Raw genomic sequence first — 27,926 nt, 5'->3', positions numbered from 1 at the left:
GCCAGCCAAGCCCAGGCCATCACCTAGCAACGCTAGGCAAGCCCAACCCGTCACCTAGCAATGCTAGGCAAGCCCAACCTGTCACCTAGCAACGCAAGGCAAGCGTTGCTAGGTGCCAAGCCCGTGGCACCTAGCCTAGCCACGGGCTTGGCTAGGTGATGGCCAGCCAAGCCCAGGCCTTCACCTAGCAACGCCGACCAAGCCCGTCACCTAGCAACCCAGTTCTAGCTCCACTGGAAGATTTATTTTTTGATCACTTGACTCGTGATGCAAAAAAGTGTTTCCATTGCAGTTTCGTGAAATTTACCAACAATTCAGTCAGAAAAAAAATCACCTCCTCTAGTGCAAAAACCTTTTATAAAAAAATGTGAGGTTTTATTAAATTGGCGTGTTTCCATTAAGCAAATTTATTTTCATAATTTGTTAGTTTGTGCAACTATACGGTCTTTATCTCACAGTGACTACATGGTGGCACCTACATTTATTTAACCCCTAATTGCTAATTAGGTTTACTGACAAAATTTTTAATTAAAATATCTTTGTAGAGGCTTCTACAAATTTGCTGTAATACTGACTGCTACAGGAGCACTGCTATAACTCTGAAGAAATTTGAATTAATTAATTACAACATTTAATTTCCTATTGGGGTCAAAGTATTTTTAAGTGTTTTCAATAAACAAATTACTTAAGAACTATTTAAATAGTTAAAGCTAATAATGCGTAATATTTTTAAGCTTGACTCCACCTTTCTGTGCAGAGCTCTCTCTGGAAAACACACACACACACACACGCACACACACACACACACACACACACACACACACACACACACACACACACACACACACACACACACACACACGCACACACACGCTGTGAGTGCCAGGTTTGCTGCATGTGGGACACCACAGTTATCAACAACGCTTCATTACTCCCGTTTAGCCCGGTGCCACGCGGCTCTGGGCTTCTTAGCACATCTGGCCAGCAGCACACGACTGTCAGCGGACATCTGTCTAATTTCATCCTCTGCTAGATCCGGGCATTTGGTGAAGTCACCAAGGTCTCTGTTTGTGCAACAGAAAATCTGCCGCCTCAGAATAGCCTTATCAATCTGTGTGTGCGTGATAACCTCAGCCGTTTGATCAGGTAAAACGTCTAAAACGCTCTAAACAGCAGATCGATTGTCCCGGTTTTTGTTTTATGTATTTAGTGGCTCTGACTGATGGCATACAACAGAAACTCGTTAGTATGAGAAAGTTTTAACAAGAATGTTGGTTTTTACAAGAAAATTTCTTATGAGAAAGTTTTGTGATTTTAACAAGAAAATTTCTTATCACTACCAGATTTTGCTCCTGAATGTATTTCTAAGCATTGACAGTCGAATATTATCTGTTAAATTCCACATTGCAAATACATAAAATCACAATAACTGCAAATTACCTTCATATTTCTAAAATATCTTAGTACAATTTTTGCATTTAAAAATTAGAATTTTAAACTTGGAAATCTTAACAATTATGACCTTTTTTTGGCCATAATCCTGGAAGTGACTGATAAAATAAAAACCTGGCACAGCATGCAGCAGTGATCATCTCTGTCTCTCTGTTTCCATGAAGCCTGTGTGTAAGAGAGAGGATTATTATTTAATGTGATCTGAGATCCAAACGGTCCCTGTGGACTCGAGCGAAGCAGCGATGGAGAAACTAAGAACAGAAAGAGACGAAGGCTTCCAGAACCTCCCAACGAGGCGAGTTCATTTTGTTCACTTCAGATGGTTAGGTCATTCAATGAGGCGACTAGTGGCTCTTCAGCCTCAAGAGGAGACATTTGGCTCACACACACACACACACACACACACACACACACACACACACACACACACACACACACACACACACACACCACACTACAGCTTCTTGGATATCCAGAATCTCGGTCATTTCAGGATCCTCACATCTTGTGTTTGGATCTCAGGCTGATTTCCTGTCCACACGCTGAAGGTGGAAGTAATCTTGGCTCGTTAAGTTATTTATTTATTCATTAGCATGCATGAATTTTATGAATTATGTCGTCTCAGGTATCACTTTTCAGTCTGTTTGTTCTACTCCTGTGCCTCGAAACTGACCCAAAGTTATTTGAACTGAATTTATATTAAATTGATAACAAACAGACATCTATGGGTGTCGACATCTGCAGCTTTACAGTTATTATCTTTCAACTTTATGGCAGAAATGAGGCTCCACCAAGTCAATTTATTGGCCATATTTCTATAGGTGATCAGCTCTGACATCACAATTTCACAAAAACAAAACAGCCTCAGTGTTTCCTTATAAAACAGGGGAAAACATCAAAGTAAACTGACTAATCTTATCTAGAGTTAGAACATACTAAAGCTGCGGTTTGTAACTTTTATTTAATAAAAAAGTTTTTTACATAGTTGTTAAAACTGTCAACATGTAGTGACAGTTTGATACGAGACAGATAATCTGTGAAAAGATCCATCTGGTTGTTTTTGGCCAACGTATTTCTTCAGTCAGAGCTGGGAGGAGGGGCTTAGCGCTGTCAATCAACACTGTGAATGTGCAGCTCGATGTGCTAATGGAGGAGAAATAACTTACATTACAGAAAAACTGTTTACCCAGGCTATGCTAGCTGTAGCGTAGCAGAAAGAAAGGGGGGAAGGGAGTGAGCAGACCTACATAGAGGGTGATTGACAGCGCTAAGACCCACCTCCTGGCTTTGATTGGTTGTTTCCAGTTAGCATTCGGAGAAGATTTTTTAACAGATTATCTGATTCAACCCGTACCGTCACAACCTGGTGTTTCAATATAAACATTACGTTCTGCAGCTTCAAGTACATTTTTACTATTCTTTGAAATAATTAGTTCAGGTAGCCAAGTCTGCTGGAAATGTGTAAATATGTATTAAAAGTTTACAATTTTAAAACTTATTTTGAGTTATTTAATTCTGAGACCTTTGAGAGCTAATTGAAAATGTTTCAAGGTTTTTACCTGAACACTCTGTTTTATTTTACCTAAAGATGTAAACAAACAGTCAAATCAAAGCTGCAGAGCTGATCTTGGTTTTGTGTGATAATGAACTCTCATCAAATTATACATTCAGCATTTGCTTTCTCCAGGCAGCTGCAACATTTTTGACAAGCAGAACGGCAACGTGTTCAGCAGCAGAAGATAAGCAGGAGAAAACTGCAGAGCTTTTAGCAAAACACTTTAAAAACCAGGATGTTCAGATAAAACATGCAGTTTTAAAGCTCAAGGTTTGACATTTAACTGTGTGCAGAAGTGATGCGACAGCCTCATGACAACATGCACGCTCATTTAGATAACTTATTTGTTTTGGCAGCGGCAGCCATAGACGTGCATATCTCACTCAGGTCCAGGCAGAAATAAGGAATACTGTGTGAATGTTTAACCTTTATGACTGAAAAACTAATAACTGCAGCTGAGAACACTGCAAAAACACAACATTTCACCAAGTTATTTTGGTTTTACAGTGCAAATATCTTAGTACACTTGAAATAGAACAAAACTAACTTACAAGCAACGTTTCAAGCAGCTGTAGGAGCTTAAAGTCAGTAAGTTCCAGTTTTGTTGGCAGATAATTTTACTTGTAACAAAACATTTTTCTCATGTTATAAGTGAAATAACCTGCCTGTGAATTTAGCACTTCTTAATCAATATTGGGGAATTATTGATTTAAAATAAGCTCTTATATTTTGCTGGAAAGATACGTGTAAGTTAGTTCTGTCTTATTTCAAGTGAAATAGAAACCAAACCAAAAATACTTGGCAATATTTTGTGTTTTTGCAGTGAACCTGTACAACTTCTGTTTAATAAAGGAAGGTAAGAAAAAAAACAACACACAGTTAGTGGCAATGGGTTTCTGCAGAACATTGCTGCATCATCTGTAGAGAAATCTGACGGGATGTGAAGTCAGGACTTGTTGGATTGTGATGTGATGTAATAATCAAATATGCATCCAAATTAATTCCACATATGGGAGTGGCACAGATCTGATTTTTTTGGGGGGCGGGGGGATGGGAAAGGTCGGAATTTGGACGGAAAAAGCTGAAAAAAAAAAAGATTTGAGTCACATTTGCCTGTAATTAGTTCCCTTCTCATCGACATAAGCGTTTCATATTGTTGATATTGATTCATTTTTTTCTTTAAATATCTGAAATGCAGCCAAACTGGTGGAGCCACATTTTCCGTTTCATCCACAGGTTTTATTCCACGCTGTTTTTTATTTTAAAGCCGTTATGAGGCACAGTGGAGAAACCTGAAACTGCTGCTGCTGAGTAAGTTACTCAAAAGGTTGTTGCTAGGTAACCAAAGAATGAGTGAGTTGCTAGGTAACCAAAGAATGAGAGTGTGAGTTGATTCCACCATGTTAGCTTAGCGAGCCATGAGAGCCTCAGATATGTTATCGATGTTGATTACGTCTATCGTGATATATATTGTTATTGACTTATTGTCCAGGCCTAAGATGAACCTGTTTAAACAAATATATTATAAATCTAAACGCACAAAGCAAACCTACTGGATGATCTTCATTTTCTCTTATCATTAATGTTTCTAACCCAACAGATCTTGAACAAGACAAATATTCTCCAGTTGTTTCTGCAGATCAGAGCAACTTCAGTTTGCGAATATACAATCGTCCTTTGGATAAAAACATAACTGTCATGTGGAGAAAGAAACTCTTGAGGCTTAACTTTCCAAGGTGATGCACAGCCGGGGGCAAAGTACAGCACAGAACAAGATGTTTCAGTTTAGCTGATTATAGATGAAGCGCTTCTGACAACCCAAATCCACAAACTCTCATCTAAGACCATTTTCTGCAAGCTTACCTCCAGAGTGGTTAAGACTATTTTGGCTACAGAGGAGAAGTAGGCGTCCCAGAGGAACTGAGTCTGCTGGCGGAGCGCCAGGATCCTGTCACGGCCCACGGATCGGGTAATGGAGGGAACCTGGAGCGAGAGCAGAGGAGGGCTGTTCACATGACAGTGGGATAGATTAAGTTAGATTTTAAACAACGTTGAGTGAAGGGTAAGAATCAGAGGGGGGTAAAAAGTGAGTAGACAGGTAGACAGGTGGAGGAAGCGTAGATAATTTAGTGGCAAGCAGAAGAGATTAAAGAAAATTTCCCCCTCAGGATTGTCCCACCTCTAATTCCATCTTCTGTCCATCATTCAGGATTCTGGACTCACATTACAGTGAATACAGACGAGTCCATGCAAAGAGAATTTACTACAGGCTCACTTCAGGAAGGAGGTTCTCAAAACTACTTGTTCAATCTTCACATCAAAAAAGGATTTTATAATTCCTTTGAGCAAGTAGAAAATGCATTTGATTAGGTGATTATGTACAATATTTAATTGCTGACATCAGGTTCATCACAATGTGTTTCATGAGTCTCCAACTGCATTTCCACTGACCACAGAACAGCGCTATTAGGCATTTCAAAAATAAATTTACTTAGTGGAAACAACAATTTTGAAAAAGTATTTGGTCTTTTTTGTTGTATAAAAATGTATTTCTTTTGCCAAAATTTCAATGTTAACACTTTTTCTTTCACTACACAAGTCACATGATGTTGTCACTGACAGAAACCACAAAGAAGAAGATGACAGGAAGTAGTTAAAGGATGATTGTCAAGTTCTTTTGTAAACTGTGCAACTTCCCCACTTGAAAAGGGATGGATGAACCCATGCAGACTCTTAATGACAGGGATTTACTCAAAGGACCAAACAGTTTTTCTTGCTTTTACTTCCATTTACTTCACAGTGTATGGACATGTTCACCGTTGATCCAGAAGATGCAGGTAAAAACCTTTAAACAAACCCTAAAAATAATAATTACTAGTCTGTATAAATTAATTTCACTCAATTACAAAGAAAATGGCAAATTATGTAGATAATGCCAAGCAACCCACCACAAATTAAACATAATCAAAATTAAATACACAAGTAACTAAACTTACGTTAAATAATATTTATATTTACATTTCATACATTTCTTAACATACAAACATCTGCTTCTCAACATTAATAATAAATATTTATTATAAATGTAGCTTTAAGTTATTCTTTGAAGTTGATGATAAATTAATTAACAGTTGAACTTGGTGCCCAAATCCATTTCATCAATACAATAATCAATTCAATCATAAAAGTCCATCAATCAATGAACTGCAAGCGTCACCGCAGCAATCCACCACTTCAGTTCAGCTGTCACTATTAGGTGTTAATGATCCGATCGGCCAAACTGGAAGCCTGGCTGGAGGAATGTAGACAACTTTGCGGTCCGATCTCATAACAATACAGCTCATGTCTTACCGGCTGCCTCTCTGCTCATCTACAAGATCATTCAGTTTTACACGGGTTGAATCGGATCTGGGATTCAAAGGTTCCGCAAACTCCTGTCCTCTTTGTTTGGCGGCTTTCTCTTCCGTCTTCTCTCTTTTTTTTTTCGTTGTCCGTCCCTCTTCTAGGTCCGTGTGGAATACCTGGGTGACTTTTTTTTTCTTTTACCCTTTTTTCTGATTTGTCTCACAATGATGGAGCGGCACGTTTTTAATTACTTATTTACGTGTCATTTTAACTGCATTTCTGATTTAATAGAAACACCGCAACAGAGAAATTGTGTTTTTTCGACATCAGTGGAACATTGACAAAGGTTTGCACACGTTTGTAAATTCAACACTTCTGTTGAATTGTCTCGACCTCCACAACATTTAAGCATAATTTCACTGAAGTCGTCTTCAAATGCAAAATGCTTGAACAAGTTGTCATAATATGTGGAGCATTTTTCCATACATTTCAGTTAGACTTTGTTCTAAATCTGTCCTGAACTGATAAATTGCTCCCAGACTTAGAAGCATGATTGACAGCATCAAGACCCGCCTCCTGCCTCCGATTGGTTGTTTCTAGTAAGTACTGGGAGAACTGGGAGAAGGCAGAGGAATTAGATTTTTTTCTGTCTCATACCACACTGTCACAACATAGTGACATTTTCAACAAATATGTAAAAAAAAAAAAATTTTTATTAAAGTTAAAAACTGCAGCTTTAAAGAATTGGTCATATGTTCACATTTCTACTTTTTCTTATCTGTTTACAATGAAACAAGAACTTGTCATGCTGAGATATTTTACCTTTGAGATATGAACTAAGGATTTTAAGATACAAACTGGCTTTTGAAGATAATTCTTTGTGTTTTGGTGTTTATAAAATTTGTTGAAAATGATTCAAGAAATGCACCAAAGCGACTGAGGAAAATCTGCAAATGAAGCGGCACTTATGAGCTCCTCATTTATTGAACTTCTTTTGAAAACCTTCAATTGATATTTGTCAGATGTTCCTGTTGAACAAATGTTTTTATTTTTTCCCCCCTCTTGTGTCAAGCTGTGAAAAGCAGAAGAAACAATTTATTTTTCAATCTCCTGGAAAATCAACAGCAGCCTTCAAAGCTGGAAAAACAACAAGAAGACACATTAAAAGCAGGAGAATCCCCAAACGAAGGCTTGATCCACTCATCACAAACCATCCTCCTTCTCGCCTCTAGTTATCAGAAAAGTAGGAAGGCCTTCTCAGTTTACACATCAAGAAGCAAAATTTCTCTGCAGCAAATTTCAAATCAAAACTTAATCCAAGAAGCCATTTTCTTAACAGTTAAGTCTGCTGTTACCTCTTATTGCTAGATGATTAAACTTTCATGCTGGATTGAGTAAAACTCAGTATGGAGTGAATGCAGCTCACAGTATTGCATCAATATTCATAATTGATGAAGCAAATCATCCTGACTTTTAATTTAACCCCTGACCTTTTGTATTTATGTACAACAAATTAGTATTTTTGTTGCCACAAATTAAGTAGAAATACTTCAATTTAAGAGACCGCATTCAAATACATTTGGTATTTAGTATTAAAATTAATGAATTAGACAAAACTGGGCAAAACTCCAACCATGGCAGATTGCTTCCACTGTCACAGGATATGTGTACAATACGCATCAACAGGCATTACTGGGATACAGGCGGATGCTGACTAAAAAGTAAAAAGTTTACTGCACTAACCCTAAAGCACTAAATGTAAATATTAGTTCCACTAAAGAACTTCACTAACACAGAATTTAGCAGAAGTTAACACTAAAGCGCTAAATTACATTCAAATTATATCTGACCTTGAAAGACTACAACCCTCATGCACCAATTTAATTTTAATATTAAAATTTAGATATTCAATAATGTCCTTAGGTATTGTATTTACGGTTTATGTTGTTTCTGTACGCTTCTTGTTTGAAATTAAGTTATTTGGGTAAAAAAGGAGAGAGAATGGGAGGAGATGGAACTGCTGCGTAAAAAGTCTACCGCTGCGTCAAAATAAGAGCATGATATAAACGTCAAACTACTTGAATAATTCTTGATGGTTGATACCCATTATTCATCTGAACATTTACAAATTTATCTGGAAAGCCTAATTTAGGGGAAGCTAAGAGCACTAAATGTTTCAAGATTAGGAAAAGCGCTAAAGCTCTAAATTACCTCCATTAGCAGCAGGAGTGCCAAACAATGTTATTAGCAAATTAACAATCACTAACAAAACTGAAAGTCAACATCTAACAGAAACTGAAATACTAATTATGTCATTTAATTAAAAAAAACATATTTTTACTTAAAAGATTACGCTGTAGAATGCTTTGAAAGTTTGGGCTCTTAGCCTGCTTTTTCTTTAACTAAACTCAATAATCACACTTCTATTTATAATTTAAAGATAAATAAGGGTAAATGTTTACATCAGAATGAGTATAAAGTGTGTGAGGTTTCTGCTGGTGACTCGTCAGCTCTCAGCGGGGCGATATAAACATCACCAATCAAATCAGCTCCATTGTCTTCCCCTCCATTACCTCTAACTGTGTTTATGTTTCTCAGCAGGGGGGTTTTGTGTCTATCTGAATACCTGGGTGTCGGTTTTCCACATGTCTTGTCTCCATGTGGGAGCAAACAGACACACTACATATTAAACAGTCCAATATTTGAGCTCTCAGAGACGTAATTGAAAGTAATGAGATTCAACTCTCTCGGCAGGCGTTGGGAGGATTGTAGCGATGATCGACCGTTTGTGACTGCGTTAGCACCTGGAACCATTTACAGACCAAATGACAAAAACCTACCATTTGATTTGTACATTTCACTCCCATATGTTATCTGCTTTTAAAATAAACTTGAAATAAAGGCTGGTTATTCTTAGTGAAAAGCTGCAGGCATCTGGTTAAAAACAGCTCAGCTGGATTAGGATATGTCACATGATCTGTGCTGAAGCTATTTGTTAAACTTCTTCCATAAACTCACAATTACATGTAACCAATAATAAAGAGAGAATTTAATCCTAGATGAAAAAGATAATTTCAATATCTTAAAACAGTGTGCTAAATGTTTTCAAAGCTAGCAAAAATACTAAAGGACCAACTGAAAGCTAGTGCTTAGCTCTGCTTATATTGCTGACTATCTGCTTACACTGCTAGCTAGCAATATAAGCTAATAACCAATTAATCAGTTTTTTATGTTTTCAAACTTCATGACAACATGTTGACTGATAAAAGTCGTACAGCTCTACGCTCAAAAAAACTGTTTTTAATGAATGAGTCTGATTTATAAGGAAAGCAGCCATGTTGGATTCTGAGATCAAGCGTCATGAAAACTCAAGTAGATTTTTCCCCACCATGAACATCCAGATGTTGAAGTACAAAAGGAACACAGCATTAACATATTAAAGGTGACCAAATATTAGAATAGCCTAGGTGTCTTTTCCAGGAATGATTGTACAGCACAAATAGAGATAAAAGTAAATGACAAAACGCCCAGGAGCTCCGATTGGGTTGCTAGGTGACGGGTGCAGCTCTGCTGGGGTTGCTAGGTGACGGGTGGAACTCTGCTGGGGCTGCTAGGTCAGGTACAGTGCCTGCTGATTTGTGGTGCAACTAAAATCACTAATTAACCAGACACCAAAAATATTAACTTATTACTAAAAAAAAATGGCTACATGAGTTTTTTTAAGCGCTTTGGCTGCTTTTAAAAGCATCTGAGACCCAAATGCAAGTATGAAAACATACCAAATAGGAATTTTGCATAATAACAATGCTTTATATATATTTCACCAGTGACACATTTCTAGTAATGTGTTTTCTGCTGATCAATAAAATCAAACAATATTTTAAAGTTTAAAAAACTTTTCTGTTGCTTGATTAAATTTTTTTTAAAAGTACATGAATGGAGGTTTGCATAATTCATAAAAGCTGACAGCCTAACATCTACCTCCAGTATAGAAACATATTTCCTTTTCTGCCACACTGCCAGCGATATCTACTGTCTCCCAGGAATATTTGACAAATGAAAAGTAAAACTAAACCCTCAGGAAGAATTGTAATCTTTTAAGATGCAGAGCTTCTCGGCTGATAGTTATTTAAAAGTTACAAAAAAAGTTATCATGACATCTAAAAGGAGACTGAAGATAAGATGGAGTTTGCACCCTGAGGCAGTCTGAAGATGTGTTTTGCAGATTTCTTCTGAGTTTTTTCCATAAAGCCTCTGAATGTTTGTAAAAGTGAACTCCTTTTACCAACCGCACACCGTCTCCTGAGAAACCCGATAATACACTAAATGACATGAAGAACGTCGGTGGAGAGACGATGATTCAGGCTAGTTTTCCATCTCTAAAACTTTCCCTATAACCTCTTCTGGTATTTTAGAGTCAAATGCGAGGTCACGCAGAGGTCAATCTACAGCGGAATGGCTGAAAAAGAAATGGTCCAGTCAAGAAACGATCGCTTGCAATTGTCAATAAACTGAAGCAGTTTTGGAAAAAGAGTGAACTTCTTCTAAATAAAGGTTGAAAAATATTCACTGAAAGAAAAGTATAACAGAATATAAAGACCAATGAGACCAAAGGAAAGAAAATGGCTACGGAGGAATACATTTCTTGCTTAAAAACCAGACATTTTGAGATTAACCTCACCTCAAATATTTATAAGAACTTGAATATTCTCTGCAGAAAAGTTATGAATTTACTAGAAAAAAAATGTTCATGGTTGTCGCAAATGTCTAACTTCATTATTTCATTAAATTGAGGTTTTTTCCCCATTTATTATTATTCTTTTTGAACATTTATGGCTTATGACAAAAAACATCCATGTCTTTAATAATGGAAAATTAAAGACAAAACGTTAAAAGTATTCTAATATTTTAATGCTTAAATCTGTATTTTATGGTCCTTGTTTGTCGCTTTTGTATTGATTACAGCATTTTTATATATCTCTAAATGTAAATAAAGTGCATAATAAATAAAATGAATTATTCTGACACACGGGAATAAAGAAACAAATTCATACAATTTCTTTCTTTTTTTCTGGTTTATTGGTGGAAAAATGAAACTGAATGTGTGTTTGTTTGAACAAATAAAGCACCTTGTACAGAAGCTGCTGAACTGCCTGAGGATGTTTGATTTACGTTGAAAATTGTCCATTATCTGTAACCTGAACAAAGAGCGCACAGCAGTCACATGTTTAATTTCCTTTTATTTGTGAGGATTGGCAAATGTCAGGTTTTGTTTGGAGAAGGTTTCTCCTTTTATCTCTGCATCTGCATTTTCATTTATTGAAAACTTGACATTTCTACAGAACATGAATTAATGGAAGAATATGTGTTTTTTCTCAAACTTAATTACAAGTGTGCGTCTCAATCTCTGTCAGAACACGCTTAACCAACAATTAGCAAGCTCTGCAGAAGGGAATATATAAAAAAATAAAGTATTGGTGCATTGAAGAAGCTTTTATTAATCCCCCATGTCTTAAAAGTCCAGATTTATTACACATACCAGGGTATTTTTTTTATATCTCATCCCATTTTGGATCTTCTTGTAAAGTGTTGATTGAAGACAGGAAGCAGAGACCCTCTAATTAAAAGGCAGACACTTTTAGTTTGAAATTCCCAAAATACAAACAAGCACACGTCTGTTTGGCCGTCCAGATGGTGCGAAAGGTCGCCCAGGTGACGCGCGGCGATACGCAGCGTAATTAGAAAATCTAAATATCACTGCAGCTGCCATTAAAGGGAGCAGAAGGTGTTCCATTTGTAGAGAAATGCATAGCTGGTATAAATAGCTCCTGGTGGGAGTGTAAATGATTATACTTGATATGGCACTTGTGATAATAATGTGATTATCACAAGTGCCATATCTAAATAAAATAATGTTTAATAAAGGAGCCCATGAACAGAGGCACATTTAACGCCCTTATGTTTGGAAAACTTATAGTTTTTAACTGCTAGCTTTGCATTTTTTAGTTTCTACAGTAGTTAAATCCAGTAGTTGCATAAAAAACTGATTAGTTTACACTTTTTTTTACTGTTTATAATTTAAATATTGTCACATAATAAATTTACACGTTAAATTGAGTAAATTCTAAATACATGAGAAAAATATAAAATTTTCTATGACTAAAGACAGATTTGTGATATTAAAACTGTGATATTGTTAGGATATTAGGCTCTTTAGGAGATTAATTTGACTCTAGTTTCACTATTATTCTGTGTTAGTTTGTTATTTTTGATTAGATCAGTCTTGTTCCTGTTTAGCCTTCAGTTCAGTCCTTTCTTTGTGATTCTAGTTTATTATGTTTATTGTCTAGTTATTCTTGTGTTTCGTATGTTTAGTTTTGCTTTAATGTTAAATCCAGTTAGTTTCCTGTTGTTCCTGGTTTATGTAATTTTTTTGGTTCTCCTCTGGCTCCCTGTGCTCCCATGGTTTATCATCTTCATTTTCCCATTACATCTTCATCGTCTAACTCAACACGAGTTAGACGTGTTGAGTTATTTATTTATTTTTTTGTTCTCCTCTGGCTCCCTGTGCTCCCATGGTTTATCATCTTCATTTTCCCATTACATCTTCATCATCTACTCAACACCTCTGCTGCTCTCCATTTGGATCTTTTTAAGTCAACACAGCATGACAGATATTTTTGTAAATACAAAATCTGAAATTTGAAAGAGAAAACCTCAGAATTTAAATAATCGTGTTAGACATTTGAAATAACCACGGAAAATTGTACTGTCTTGCAAATTCTCAACTTTTAATCGATCAAATAATCAAGTTCTTTATAGATCATAAAGAACCAAAACAGTTTTGGTAGAAAATTTTCTCCTTAGTCCTTTAAACTTTAAACTGTTGTAGCCTACATTGCACTTCCTGATCAGGTGAGGATTTTTATATTTACCTTAGCTTCAACTAAACAGAAAGTCCTCAATTTCAAAGGCAGCTGCTATATTTTAGGGCTTTACAGTTTGAAACTCAGAGAATTTCTAAGATTTTTCTAGAACATTTCTGAGATTAATCTAAAAAAAATTAATAATTTCTGAGTTTTATTTTTTAATAAATTTTCCATTTTTGGAGCTCAGAAATGTTCTTGTTTTGTCCAGAAAATTTCTAAGATTAATCTCAAATTTTTTGTTGTTGTTTTGGGGTTGTTGTTTTTTTTTGCAGAAACTTGCAACTTCTTTTTTTATACATCTACAATAGCCCATAATACTCTGTTGTTCAAAAGAAAAAGAAAAGATTCCATTTATAAAAAAAAAGAAAATTCAAGATATAAAAATTATTAAATTTTTCTGAGACCTCTCCAGCGCCCTCTAGTTTGAAAAGCAATGGGAATCTATTGAAGCTTCATAACTGTCACTTAATCATTTGAAGCTCATGACAGACGTCAAAAGTGAGGGACGGAAATTGTTTAGAAGAAATGAAATACTGAAATTGTTTTTCCAAAGTTGTTTTTACTCCTGGATTCCGTTTGTTAAAGTCGAGCTAATTTGTCTGCGAACGTAACACCTGGTTGGAGCTCATGAACGGTATATACAAAACCTGGAAACAGCTAGCTTAAAAACCGACCCGTACCTCCTCCCTCCTGATGTGTTGATAAAATTACCTATTTGCTGTCGGTAGATGTGCTGAATTCACAGCACATTATTTATATCACTGTGTTATAAACAGAGTTTCCTCTTAAACCGGAGCAGCATTAAAACATACAGAAGACGAGATGCTAGCCAGTTTTTTTCCATACATGCTAGGCTATATGACGGTGCGCCATTGTCTCCATGTTTAGATATTTTTCTAATAATACTAACTTATAAAGTATGTGAACGTTAATCTTCTTACCTTGTAAAAAGTGTTCGCTGCGATTAAACCGAGGGCTGCCAGTCATTATGACTAACAGCTGCTATTCATCGCTGCCGTTTCTTTCCTCATTAAGTTATACAATAAAACAACAAGTTTGCCATCTACCCTTGTCTGTTTGTGTAGCTGACCACTCAGCATCCTGTGACCATTTTGAAAGTGAAATCAACTAAATTATATGAATGATTTTAGGCTATTGGCTGCTGCTGCTTCTTCTTCTGGACATTTTTTGGCGGTTGGCAAGAAGGAGTGTGGACCACATGACAAAAAAAAAAACTAAATGCTATACAACTTACGCTGTTTTAAAAAATCAAATATAGCCTGATATCCTCTGCTTCCTGAGTCCCTTTGCAGTATCAAAAATGGTGACCTATTCAATCCAGTGTGTCCGATTCTAAGTCGTGAAATTTTAGGCAGGCTTTGAAGTAGCGCATTGGTTGTTTTGACGTCCATCATGGCGGAGTGGGCGGAGTTCTGAAGAGCGATAGCTGTGATGTTGTTTGTATTCCTTCACACTGACTCCAAGTGATGGTGGCCATTTTGGGGAAAAACTACCCCGTTTGTTGGAGTTAAACATATTTTTCTCTCACCTCAATATTTAAGGATTCTCTAGTTTTAATATCGTCTTCTTGTGCACTTTTTTATCTCTTTTTTTGCTATTATAGCTAAGCATTTCCCCATCATCTCTGCTTCCAGTGTTTTACCTGTAGCAGCAGTCTCTCATCTCCGATGATGGCGGCTTTCCTCCAGTCGATGACTTCGGAGAATGGCGGCTCCCAGCCGTTACTCAGAATAACCGGGATGCAGGCCGCCTGCAAAAACCAGCAACACAAACAGGAACGTCCTAATAAGACTGGAAATCACATATTTGAAATAAATGGCTCATTATACTGAGAAATATTTCTGACACTTGAGCTAAAGGAAAACAAAAACCGTCCCTGCATTCAGGCTGTGTTTATTAAGCACATTGGTGTCGGCTGAGGAGAAGTAATGAATTCTTCTTTCAAAGGACCGTTTTTTTGTCGTTAAGGAAAGAAATACAGAGAGGAGATGATTTTATTTTAAAACTGTTGACATGATTTCACAGCAGAGGGAAGGAAACGAGTTTCCGTGACACATAAAAGTCCTTGCAGCTAACTTTTATGTGGGGAGGGATCAGCTTTTAGTGTTTTTCTTTCCTTCACTGAAGGCTTTTTTTTATCCTCTTTGATTGCTTTCTTCTGATGAGACACTCTGAATGCATTTCAACTAAGTTCCCCCCAAACAAATGGAGTTGCCAGGAAGATTAAAGACAAAATGAATTGCGTTTATTTATTTTCCAGTAAGCCCCTGATATTTGAAAGAGTCATTTTGCGGGGCTTAATTCATTAGCAGCAGGTTTCATCGCTCTCTGAGCTGCTGAGTGTTACATTTATTTTACAAAGAGATTCTTAAAAGTCTGTTGCTAATGAAGAAGAGATTGGTCTATTTATAGCCCAGTTAAACTGTGTTTAAATGGATTTTTGATCCTTTTTTGTATATGTATATATTTTTTTAAATATTCAGTGCCTCATCTGAAAGAATCTTGCTAATTTTCAGATAAAATGTTAAGACAGGGAATAAATTAACAGCTGCATAGCTCACTTCTAATTATAAGTGTTAGTTTTATCAGGAATACTTTGAAGTTATCACTTATTAGTGCAACTGATATTAATGAATGAAATTACATTAATAATGGAAAGAAGGTTTGAGGTTGTTTTAGGTTTTATTTGGTAAATCTAAACATGTTTTGTCGTTTCTTTACAGTCTGGGATTCAAGTCAGATTTAGATGAAGGAAGGAAATAAAAGAATAATAATTTTTAAAAATGAGTCTGAGACGCAGCAGAAAGGGTCAAGCTAAAAAAAGAATAAAAATGAAAAAGCCTAAGCCTGATATTTTTGTTGAAAGTTCAAGTTTCAGTGTATTCTTAATCAAGAGAGATTGAGAGATTAAAGGAGATTCTCCAAATGCCGAGTTCGTGATCGATGATCCGCCTCAGAAACGGTTTCATTACTTTGACTTTGGTGGTTTCTTTGTCTTGTCGCTTCACGTTTATTCTCACAACTCTCTGTTCAGCTCGCGGTTTTTGGAACGAAACCCTTAAATATCTCAAATGGTTTCTCATAAACCTTTAAAGGGGACGTATTACGCAGAGTTCACATTTGGCATGTTTTTGTATTTCCATTTGGGTTTCAACTGTTTCTCAAAGCAACCCAAACATAAAAAAAATAAAATAAAATCACCCAGTCGGTTTTTGGTAATAAGTAAACTTTTTTAGCAGTTTCAAAAACCAACATCACAAATCAGCAAAAAAAACTGCCCCTCACCTACTGACCCCAGCCATGCCCAGGCCGTTACCTAGCAACCCCAGTGGAATTCTGCCCGTCGCCTAGCAACACAGGTGGGCAGAGCCCCCAAAAACTGAACTCAAGTAAGAGCAGCACTACTTCAACATATTTTTACTCAAATAAAAGTAAAAAGTAGCAGTCCAAGAAATTACTCAAGTGAAAGTAAAACAGTATTTGGTAAAAAGTAATATTTAAAACATATCAGATGGAACAAAATATAAAGTTAAGTGAAAACTTTAAGAATGAAAATGACAATAATTCATGTAAGTAACAAAAAAATTATAAAAACATTTTCCAAATCAGTTTCTTTCAATAAAAAGAGTTTTCAATAAGAGACGGACTGTCTGTGTCTGGTGAATTTTTTTTGTTTATAACATGTTTGTTTTTCATTCAGTGGGTAGAAAATCCGTAGCAATACTTCATAATAAAATTACCCAAGTAAAAGTAAAAAGTACAGTGTAGTAAAAATACTCCTAAAAGTAAATTTGATCAAAAAATTTAATCAGATAAATGTAACTGAGTAAATGTACTAGTTACTACCCAACTATGTTTAGCAACCCAAGCTCCAGTACGTTTCTACCATCCAGAAACCACGTGCTGCATTCCTCTTGGTTGTGCAGGATGCTCTACTAATGTTTTTCAAAGATATACGATTGTGCAATTGTGCATCTGTTTGCAGACATTTTGAGGTGTGAGTGTAAATGTTGAGTTGGGGGGCGTGGTCAGCAGCAGCTTATTTGGATTTAAAGTGACAAGAGGCCCCAAAATAACTCAGTTTGAATCGACCAAGTTAAAGTCTGATGATCTAAAAATGATTAACCTGTTGAAGGAAGCTTAATAGGTCAACTTTAGCTTTTTTAGATGTTGCCAGAAAATGTATTCTGTGTATATTTGGTTCAGTATTCAAGACTGAACAGATGTTCATGAAGCTTAATTAAAAATTTTTATATGCATAAGTTTAATTTTATATTCTTAAATTAATAAAGCTAAGCAATAATGAGAAGGTTGAGAGGAAAACATCTGTCTTATACACAATTACAGAACTTTAAACCTCATTGTTACATGTTTCTCAGAAGCAGAGTTTGGGTATTTTCCAATTTCACAAATGAAAATTATTTTCATTTGTATAAAGTCAAACTTATATGTAAAAAATGTCTAAACAGATGGAAAATCCAACAGAAAAACGTGAGAGCTCACTTCATCCAGGAGGCATAGATTGATAAGTAATGTGAAAACAGTGAAATGGACAGAAACACGTTGCTAATGGAAGATGAACACATCTGTGGTGTGAGGAAGTCTTGTCTGTGGCGTATCTACAGAAACAGGCCATTTCTATTTCAGGGAGATGACAGATCGTCAATACTGATATAATTCAGCGTCAGTCCTGTCGGAGGGCGACAGGGAGCCGCCTGATTGGTGGAGGAGCTCAGCTGGAGCGCCGCGGACTTACTGATGAAGGCTGCTACTAATTATGACACAATATAAATGAAAGAAGGAAAATAACGCCTCTCTTTACGTCTCATTGGTTCCAATCGAATCGCAAATTTGATTGGTACATGATTCCAAATTATTCTTGAAAAGGTATTTTTGGATTTTTTCATATCCAAAAAAATCTACAATACTAAAAAACAAGTAGGCACTATGCTACTTGCAAAGCAGCCAATCAAGGAGGGCCTTTAACTTTCTTTGATTCTGATTGGCTGAACCCGTAAACATGCTGCGTAAGAAGACTGTTGATGTTTTCTCCTACGGTAACATCGAGACTTTTTCCACTGCGCATTAAAGAATATTAAGGTATAGTTGATGTTTTCATAAATAACTGTTTTAACAAATTTTTTAGACATGATCTCTAGATTTCAGCTTCTGGAGGATTATTATTAATAATAACGTCTGTACAATTTAGAAAAAGGATCTTGAGCAATTTTAAATAAGTGCTAGGGAAAGGATTCTTCCAAACCTGTTTACTGTGGAATGATTTCTAATATTTTATGTTACATTAAACACGGAAATAAGCAAATAATTCAATTCCTTTATATAAATAAGAGAATAAACATTTTATTGCCTTAAATGCAAAATCGCAGCATTACTTCAGCTTGATTATTTGTAGCAAAGGATGCATCTACAGCAAGTCTTTTTGTTCAGCTTAACATTAATACAGTATTGGGCTGATATGTTTATTATTTTATGAATCAACATATTAATAATTGGACAGCAAAAGTGTCTAATAGAAGAGACTTTTAACAGAATATGAACCAGGTGAAGCTAAAAATGCCACTTGAGGAGTTTTGGGTATAAAATATTTACACACAAAGGTTTTTTATGCAAAATGTTTATATTTTAGTACAGATCTGGCTTAATTACTTTGTTTGGTAATTAAGTTGTTCTTTCAGCTAATGGCCTTTTTTGAGTCTGTAAAGTCCAGTTAAGAATTAATCAATTACTAAATTATTTTATTATTATTTCAATAATCGATTAATCACAATTAATCCAATTAATTGCAATTCGTCATGATTAATCACAATTGAGCTGATTAATCTTTTCAGCCTTGCTCAGTGTATTGGTGCTTATGGTTTGTTTTACATTTTCTTTGATAATTTGAGTTTCAGTATAAACATTACGTGCTTTTATTCAATGCTTCCATGTTTTGCCTTCCTGGTTATCATCTGTTAGTAAGGCAGTGACTTTAATCTGAGCAGGAACCGACCTGCAGGGCCTCCAGGAAGCGAAACGACCCCAGACGGCGGCCCCGCGGCACCAAGCAGAAGCTGGAGTTGTGAAGCAGCTCTTGGTAGTCGAACCTGCAGAACCAAACAGAAAAGATCAGATCAGAAATATCGCAATCAGGCGGGATGCAAGTGAAAAAATGAATCCTAAAAGAGACACTTCTGGTTATGTCCAGTCAATCAGGAAAAGACGAGAAACAGAAAAACAAAACCAAAGTAAGACAAAGAAACTGAGCAGGTTAAAAACKTGTTATCCAAGAAGCGTTTTGTGCAAAAAAATACAATGAACATGTTTTGTGTAGCCAATGGGCGGCCAAAATCGAGTAAAAAAACAAAACAAACTAAAATTAAGCAAATAAAGTAGCTACATTTTATTTATTTAGTTTTAAAATATCTACAAATAAAGTTGTACATTTTTGTCAAAAAAACTCATAAATTGAGATAAATCTCTGAAATTTTCCAGAATAAAATGTCAAATATTTTTGACTTTTGGAATTTTCTGCATTTCAAAAGTTGAAAATTTTCAACATCATTCAGAAATTCTACAATTTTTGTAGAAGATTTCTGAGAATACTCTCAAGATGTATTTATTTTCGGGTGGAAATTTACAACTTTTTCTACCTACAACGAAAAGCATCCAATTTTCAGTTTCTTTTGCGCTCGATTAAACAAAGGTATTTTTGGCAATAAGAACAGGATTTGGGTCACTTTCTTTCCAAATGTTTTTGATATTTAGTCAAGTTTAATAAATAAAATAAAATCAGATTTGGGTGAATCATTTCATCGTGGTTCTTTTAAGAAAGACGAACACTTTGTGGTTTGCTTCACGTTTTCCTCTGTAAGAAAATTACAAATTAAAAGCTTCCATCTGCATCAACTGGACAAACTTGTATCATTTTTGAACTGCAGTTTGGTCCCGCAACACATCAGGCCCAGTGTAAAAATATTTACCTTTGGAAAAATTTTGAGTTTCAAAGTCAAAACTTGAAATTTCCAAGATTTCTCTAGAAAATTTCTGAGATTAATCAAAAAAATTTTTGGTTTTTTTTCTAGCAAATTTTCAAGTTTTGAAACTCAAAACAATTCCAAAAGTGGAAGATTTCCTCCATGTTTTTTTTTCTAGAAATTTCTAACAATCTCAAAAAGTCTGAAGTTTTTTTTCAGCGCATTTTTGACTTTTCGAACTCAGAAAATGTCCTTAGAATCTCTGTTATCCTAACATTTCTTAGCAGCGACCTCCAACTGGCTCATTTTTAACTACGGGTCACTTCTTCGGCCTATCAGAAGTCTGGGACATTAAATCTCTCAAAATGTGTGTGTGATCTCAGGGCCGGCCGGAGGAGATCTCTGATAGCAGCCCAATCTGTCTGGGGATCAGCCGTTCCCACAGACGCCAGAGTGTGTGTCCCTGCCCAGAAAGATTTCCTCCAAAACAGGCGTGTGTGTGTGCGTGCGTGTGTGTGTGTGCGCGTTTGTTTGTAATACCTTGTGGGGACGATGGTCCTGACACATACTACGTTGTGGGGACCAATTGTCCTTGTGGGGACCGAAGCCCGGTCCCCACAAGGGGAAACCCTGTTTTTGGGTCAGGGGTCAGAGTTAGGACTAAGATGTGAATTGAGTTCTGGTTAGGGTTAGGTATGTGATGGTTAGGTTAGGAAAAGGGTAAAGGTAAGGTTTATGCTGTAGAAATGAATGGAAGTCAATGGAAAGTCCCCACAAAGATAGCAAATAGTGTGTGTGTGTGTGTGTGTGTGTGTGTGTGTGTGTGTGTGTGTGTGTGTGTGTGTGTGTGTGTGTGTGTGTGTGCGTGTGTGTGTGGGTGTGTGCGTATGTGTGTAAGTCCTCATGATGCCAGCACCACATCACTGACCCTCCATGAAAACCTTCTGGAGGTTTTGTGGAAAAAGGAGCAGAAAATGTAACCTATAACTTGATTCACAGACAGAAACATCTGTTCAAAGCTAAAGATGATAAAATCCAACCCAGTTTGTCTTTGAAACCAGAATTTCTGAGATCTGATTGGGAAAATCGAAACCTGCAGAGATCCTGAAACTTAACGACTCCTGCTGCTTCTTCAGATATGAAGATTTCACCTCAACTGACACTTTTTCTTTTTTTTTAGGAAACTGGAAGCAGAAAATAAACACTGGATGGACTGTAAGAACAGATAACACTCCGTTTTAATCTGATGTTCATCTCTGTCACTGACTGAGCTTTGAGAAGCTCAATTTTCTGAGTGATTAATCCTTCGTCGCGCCTCCTCTGACTCGCCGTTTGTTGCGCCTGAGCTGCATTTCTCTCCGACTCCGAACAAATCGGAAAACTTTGCTCTGACATTCGTGTTTTCAAGAAATCTCATTTGTTGTAAGATAAGACATGTTTTGTTTTCACAGAAACACAATTTATTTATTATGAAGTTATCTTTTGGAATACACTAAAAAACCACACAACCACAACTGCCGATATATTAACGTACATTTGAGATGTTTTTTTTTTTACAGTGTAGTTACCTTAAAAAAGAAACTTGATTTCTCAATTACTCTTTGAAGGAGAAATTTAGCTGCTTTATCGGTTAGTTAACTTTAAAAGTATTACAGATTATTAGAAAGATGCTAAGAGAATAAAAAATAATATTATGAGAATAAAATCACAATATTTAAAAAATAAAGTCAACATTATGATTTTATTCTTTTTTTTCACAAGTATTTTCAAAAAATCTTATTTTCTAGAAGAGGTAAAAAGTGCTTTTTTAAAAAATATATCTAAACATAATGTATTAATCCTGATATTATCTTTTGGCAAAGTTACCTTGATTTATAAATTACTCCTTGAAAGAGTAACTTACTTTACTGACTACTTGAATTTAAAAGAAGAAAATAAAAATTAAATTATGAGAATAAAGTCAATATTTTGAGAAAAAAAGTTGTAATATTATGACTCATGAGTTTATAGTTTTTAGTCTCAGTATTTTCAAGAAATCACATTTTCTAAAAGATGATAAAAAGTGGAGACTTTTGTGTAAAATTACACAAATTATTTGTCTTTTACAGCCAAACTTTTATAGTAATTTTATCAAATTTTTTAAACTTTCCTAAATATAAAACATGTTTTGAAAGAAGTTCTGTTTTTATTAGAATACATTTGTTCACACATTTCTTTAAATAAATGTCTTTTTAGTGATACAGCAAATATAAAACTTTTCAAAAAGTTTTGGAGCTAAAATAATAACATTCCTTTCCTGCAAAAAAAAAAAAAAAGAATAAATGAAATTGGATTACTGTTTGGTTTTTGCTTGTTTTTTTTTTCTTTGCCTACAAGTAAGTTTGGACACCCCTGCATTAAGATTATGCAAATCAATTAATAATAAACAATTAATAAAACTATATTTTGTTAAACTCTGTAATTTTGATTATTTTTGTTTCAGCTTCCTCACTTTAGATCTTTTTTCTCCCATCCAGATGAGAACTTGCATCGATTCCCTTAAAGTACGATGATGAACACCTGATTGCTGCTTTTTATGTGCGAGTGTCTCCAAATTACCCAAACTTGTCAGGCAGGTGAAGAAATGCAGCTGGAAAAGATTTTCTTTTTCTGGTTTAAGCAGGAAAGTTACAGAGAGAAACGGAGACTTGGCCCAAATGCTTAGAGTCGGAATTAAAAATCAATGCGTCCCGCAGTGAATCACTCAGAACATTTTAGCTGAAAAATAAAGTGTTGCTCAGTGTAAAGTAAAATGGTTTTCTCAGTAGAAGACACTAAATAGTTTCAGGAGTGACAGATCAATACAGAGCAGACCCCAAGATGCGGTTTACACCGTGAAAAATGTCTGCTTTTATATCAGAAGACAAGCCTGAATCCACACGGCGAAATATTTCACACGGAAAGTAATTCAGCTGGAGAGCTGAGCTCACAGCCAGACAACAATGTATTGTTGGTAATTGGCAGCTCTGAATCCATCTGTTGTTTACGGCGTTTCCGCCACAAACACCCCGAGCCGCCGCCACGGCGTGAGAAACGAGACGCAGACATCGGCGTGTTGGAGTCGGGTTCATCCAATACGCCACTAATTATCAGGAACTGATCCTGTGCTGCTTTCACATCCAAACTCATTTCACATGTCACTTAAAACTTTGTGATGTTGGCGCTTAAAGAAACGACTGTTTGCACATGGATGTGCCAACAAACACATAACCCTGGGGCAACAATTCACATAAGTATTTCTGTTTAGTACACTTGTTAGTACACTTTAAATAAGGCAAAATAACTTTCCATCATGATAGAGGAGCTGATTTTAAGTAAAAGATTGTTAATACTAATAAAAGCGAAATACTTTTACTTTTTTATCACCATTAAGGAATTCGTTTGTTAAAACTAGCTCCTACGTTGTGCTGAAGTGTCACTTGTACATTAATTTTGTCTTATTTCAAACATACTTACAGTAGAAACTATATCAAAATTGCTTGGTAAGATTTTTGTTCTCAAATATTGAGTAATACTAACTGTACAAAAACTGGTGAATTTTTGGTAAAACAAGCTTCACTGGRAAAACACAAAATCTTACTGGGTAATTTTGTCTCGTTTCTAGTGAATATATTTTAGTACATAAATAACACAAGACTAACCTACAAGTAACTTTTCAACAAGAAATAGGAGTTTATTTTAAGTAAATTATTCCTTAATATTGAGGAAAAAGTCAAAGCATTTCACTTATAGCGAAGGGAAAAATGTCATTGAAGTGAAATATTTTTACTTTTTCATCAATATTCATGAATTCTTTAGATAAAACAAGCTCCTATCATGCTACAAAGTTATTTCTAAGTTAATTTTGTCTTATTCCAAGTGAACTAAGATATTTGCATTAGAAACTAGACTAAAATTACTTGGTAATATTTTGTATTTTTGCTAACATGTCCTTTATTCAGTGAAGTTACTCTGGAATCCAGAAATTTTACTCAAGTAAAAGGAAAAATACATCATGACAAAATTTCTATAACAATGGTAAAAAGTATAGCGTAGTAATAAATATTCCTAAGTATATTTTTTCCAAAACGTTACTGAATAAATGTAACTAGTTACTACCAACTCTGCATTAAAGTGATTTCTTTCATTGTGAATTACTGATATATATTATAACAGATTATTTCAGGCAGTACATAATAGAGGCTGCAGGGTTATAAATATTAAATCAGTCACATATGCAACCGAATAATAATGATTATTATTGAGCAATGAAGAGAGCCGTGGTCTGAGTTTGTTACAAGCTGGTTAAAAAGTAATCAAAAAGTGATTTATCAGATAATCAAACAGCTTCTGTTTGTAAATTTTCCTGAAATGAAGATGCTGCTTTCTGGATGCTGCAGAGGAATGATTGTACATTTAAAGAGCTGCCACATGGTTTACATATTGAGCCTGTTCTGTGCTGTAATGCAGATGTTTTACTGCAGCTTCTCATTGGGAATAATAAGTGAGTTTGCTCTTTAGGGCTCAGCAGTTAAAAATAAACTAAGTGGTTCTGATTTGCCCCAGAAACGTTTATCTTAACTCCCGTCCAATGCTAAATGTAAATCTTTCTTTTCATAAGTGTACATTAGCGGCATAAATCAAGCAACCTGTTAATTACAACGTGAATGTGGTGAACGTTTATGCACTGAGGTTTATAACCCGAATATTTCTTTTCAGCTTCCATCTATCATTGATTGCATCATCCACAAAAGCCTAGAAGAGGTCATTATGCTATCTAAGACGATAAAAATAAGTGTTGTTAACTTTTGCAGCATTAAAAAAAATGAAAGAAAATATAAAAAGTAATCAACTGTAGAGGTTTTAAAAGTCTGTTCAGCAGGTAGAATCACAGGAAGTGATAATCCAACCTCCACTTTCAGGGCTGCTGTCAAGTTGAAAAGCGATTTTATCAACTTATCAAACTCTAAAGAAACAAAGAAAGTAGAAACAAATATCTTATTATGCTGTAAAGAACAAGCATCAGCTGATCAGCTGTCTGAAAATGATTATTGTAATTCTCCAGCAGCTACAAATTAAAGGGGATTCATTATGTAAATCTTTTTGTACTTCCATTTGGGTTAAAAAGCGCTTTAAAAAGACATCCGGCTTTTTTCACAGCCAAACCCAAAATAATAAAAAAAAATGCTGGTGGCGGCAACAGATGTTTTGTTTTTTGAACGCACACCAACTTGATAGTTTGAAAAATATATGTGGTTTATTTCAAGGTAAAATATAGGCAAAACAGTAACAATACTAAATATCTTTCAACCTCTATGAAAATGAGAGTTAACTTAATCTGATCTTACAAATTCAAAAATCATTTTTACAAAAAAACCCACGTCGTCACACCAGACATTTAACAAATAAAAGACTTTGTTAAATTAATGGGAGGGTCTAAAAGTTACAAAAGCAAGTTTAAATCCAAATACGAAAAATAATTGCAGATTTTAACTTAAATACATTCTAACGACATAAAGAAAAACTAAATTGATAAAACTTATGATTAGCAAAACTTCATCAAGCTGTATTTTGGTAATAAGTTCATGTTTTTTGTTGTCTCTGGAAAATGAGCCGTTTCAAAAACTCACAGAACGAAGGCGCTGCCCCGTTACCTAGCAACCCCCAGCTACCCCCAGTCCGTTACCTAGCAACCCCCAGCTAGGCCCAGCCCGTTACCTAGCAACCAGAGCAGAGCTCCAGGACAGTTGGCCAGCTGGTTTTACTGCTGTATCATCTTAATAATCGTTTCCAACTGCTGACAGTTCCATGTTTGTTTTTGAGTAAAGTCATTTTTATATTTTTCAATATTTTCAGGTGAGTTTTTCAATCTTTTTCCTGATTTTGGACTCAAAAATGTATTAAGTACCTGATTCTGCATTTAAAGTGGAGAATCTGAAGACATATTATCTTCCTTGGCATCTCTGCGTGTGAAAGAAACCTCAGTGGACCGACTGAAAAAGCTGCTTTGTGTCTTTAAGCCAAAAAGACGATCAATGTCCTGTCAGCCTCTTCTATTACCTCCAGAGTCGGATCCTAACAGGAACTTTCTTTGTTTATCCTAAAAGCTGTCTGGAGTGCTGAGATTCTCTGGGAGTGTAAAAACATTTCTTCATTTCCCTCTAACAAACTTTTTTTCTGTGTTTAATCTAACAATTTGATTATAAAACCCATAGTGAGACAATAAAAAACGTCCTGCAGCGATGTAATCTCTGCTTTCAATAAAAGTTTTGAAGCATTTTAAGAAATGCTTGTGAAGGAAAAAAAGTCACAAAGTGGTTTAATTGCTTCATTAGGCTTCAAACGCACTGCCTTAGCCAAAAACATGTAAAACAGAGTCATAAATCTTACAAAGTTTAAGGAACTACAGAAATGACAAAAACATTCCTTATGTATTGGAATGGTCTCAGACTGTGTTTACACATAAATAAAATATTTCGACAACTTCTTAGCCACAAAAAGTAACAAACTTATTTTTCTCAATTGGAAAGAATCCATCTAAAACTTTAACAGGGAGCTAAATTGGGGCCATAATGTCTGTTGAAAGAAAAACTGAAAAAAATATTTGAAACTGAAAATTAAGATTTGAAGCTGAAAAAAGGAAACAAAAAAATTATTTGAAACTGGAAAAAAAAATAATTTTGAACCATAAAAATATCCACATAAATTGTTAAGTTTCATTTTTTAAATTTTTCGAAAAAACTTTATGGCCCCAATTCATCTCACAGCTGCCCACTACACCAGTCCATCACATGCCACCATTATTTCTTTATTAACTGTAATATCACCCAGCACAGCCTTTTTTCTTACACTGAGCTAATTTATCTGTAAACCAAACCTCAGACAAACTTAAATTAACAGAACAAACAAACTGGGACAATTGCAATAATATTTTTTGAAATTGGAGGGTTTCCATTAAACAAATTTGTTTTTGAAACATCAAATTGTACATTTATATGGTCAATAGAAACACAGCTACAGATAGCAATGGAAACATTATGGTGTCGAGAAATTTGGGTTAATTTCCACTGACACATTTGTCAATAATATTGGAATTATGCATTTCTCTGATATAAGAATTAAACCTTTTTATATAAGCACAAACATTTTCCACCAGATTGATAAAAAAATATATTTGTATCAGTTTTTATGACTTAAGAGTTTAGAGCAAATTTTAACCCCTTAAGCCTCACACCCAAAAAATACAATGGAAAAATGGCAGGTGGGCGTCCTATTGCAGGTTAAAGGGTTTTAATGACATTGAAATCTGATAAATGTAGTTTTCAAAGATTGTCTTAGAGTGTTTATAAAGGACAAATCAAAGACTTAAGACATTGTGAAGGCTGGATATCTGACTCATTAAGAACAAACCAACAACAAAAGCGCAAAAACATAAAAAAATAAATCAATCTCTCTGTATAAACTATGAATGTGTTCCTTGTTTTTTGCTGTGAGCGCCTCCAGTGTTTGTTCCCAAACAGCAGCAGCTCCGGGGGTCTACGGCGGGTCAGGCCAGGCAGAGGTCAGAGAGCCCCGAAGTCCCACCGAGGGAGCATCAAAAGTTTGTAACACCCGAACTACATGGAGGGGAAA

At 35.4% G+C, this 27,926-nt stretch overlaps 1 protein-coding gene across 4 annotated transcripts in view; it reads right to left on the bottom strand.

Annotated features, from left to right (window-relative positions):
* Positions 1-27,926, bottom strand: part of LOC103457265 (exostosin-1) — a 227,031-nt gene that overhangs the window by 24,701 nt on the left and 174,404 nt on the right. For all 4 annotated transcript variants that reach the window (XM_017302278.1, XM_008397276.2, XM_008397275.2 and 1 more), the window contains 3 exons: positions 19,313-19,406; positions 14,945-15,052; positions 4,871-4,990 (listed from right to left, as the gene is read on the bottom strand). In XM_017302278.1, the coding sequence (XP_017157767.1) occupies positions 4,871-4,990; positions 14,945-15,052; positions 19,313-19,406 (322 nt within the window). The remainder of the gene's footprint in view (positions 1-4,870; positions 4,991-14,944; positions 15,053-19,312; positions 19,407-27,926) is intronic.

Source organism: Poecilia reticulata, linkage group LG21 (genome assembly GCF_000633615.1).
Source record: "Poecilia reticulata strain Guanapo linkage group LG21, Guppy_female_1.0+MT, whole genome shotgun sequence".
In the NCBI taxonomy this organism is placed as follows: Eukaryota; Metazoa; Chordata; class Actinopteri; order Cyprinodontiformes; family Poeciliidae; genus Poecilia; species Poecilia reticulata.
Note: the sequence above shows the minus strand (reverse complement) of the source record. Positions and strands in the feature narration are given on the sequence as shown.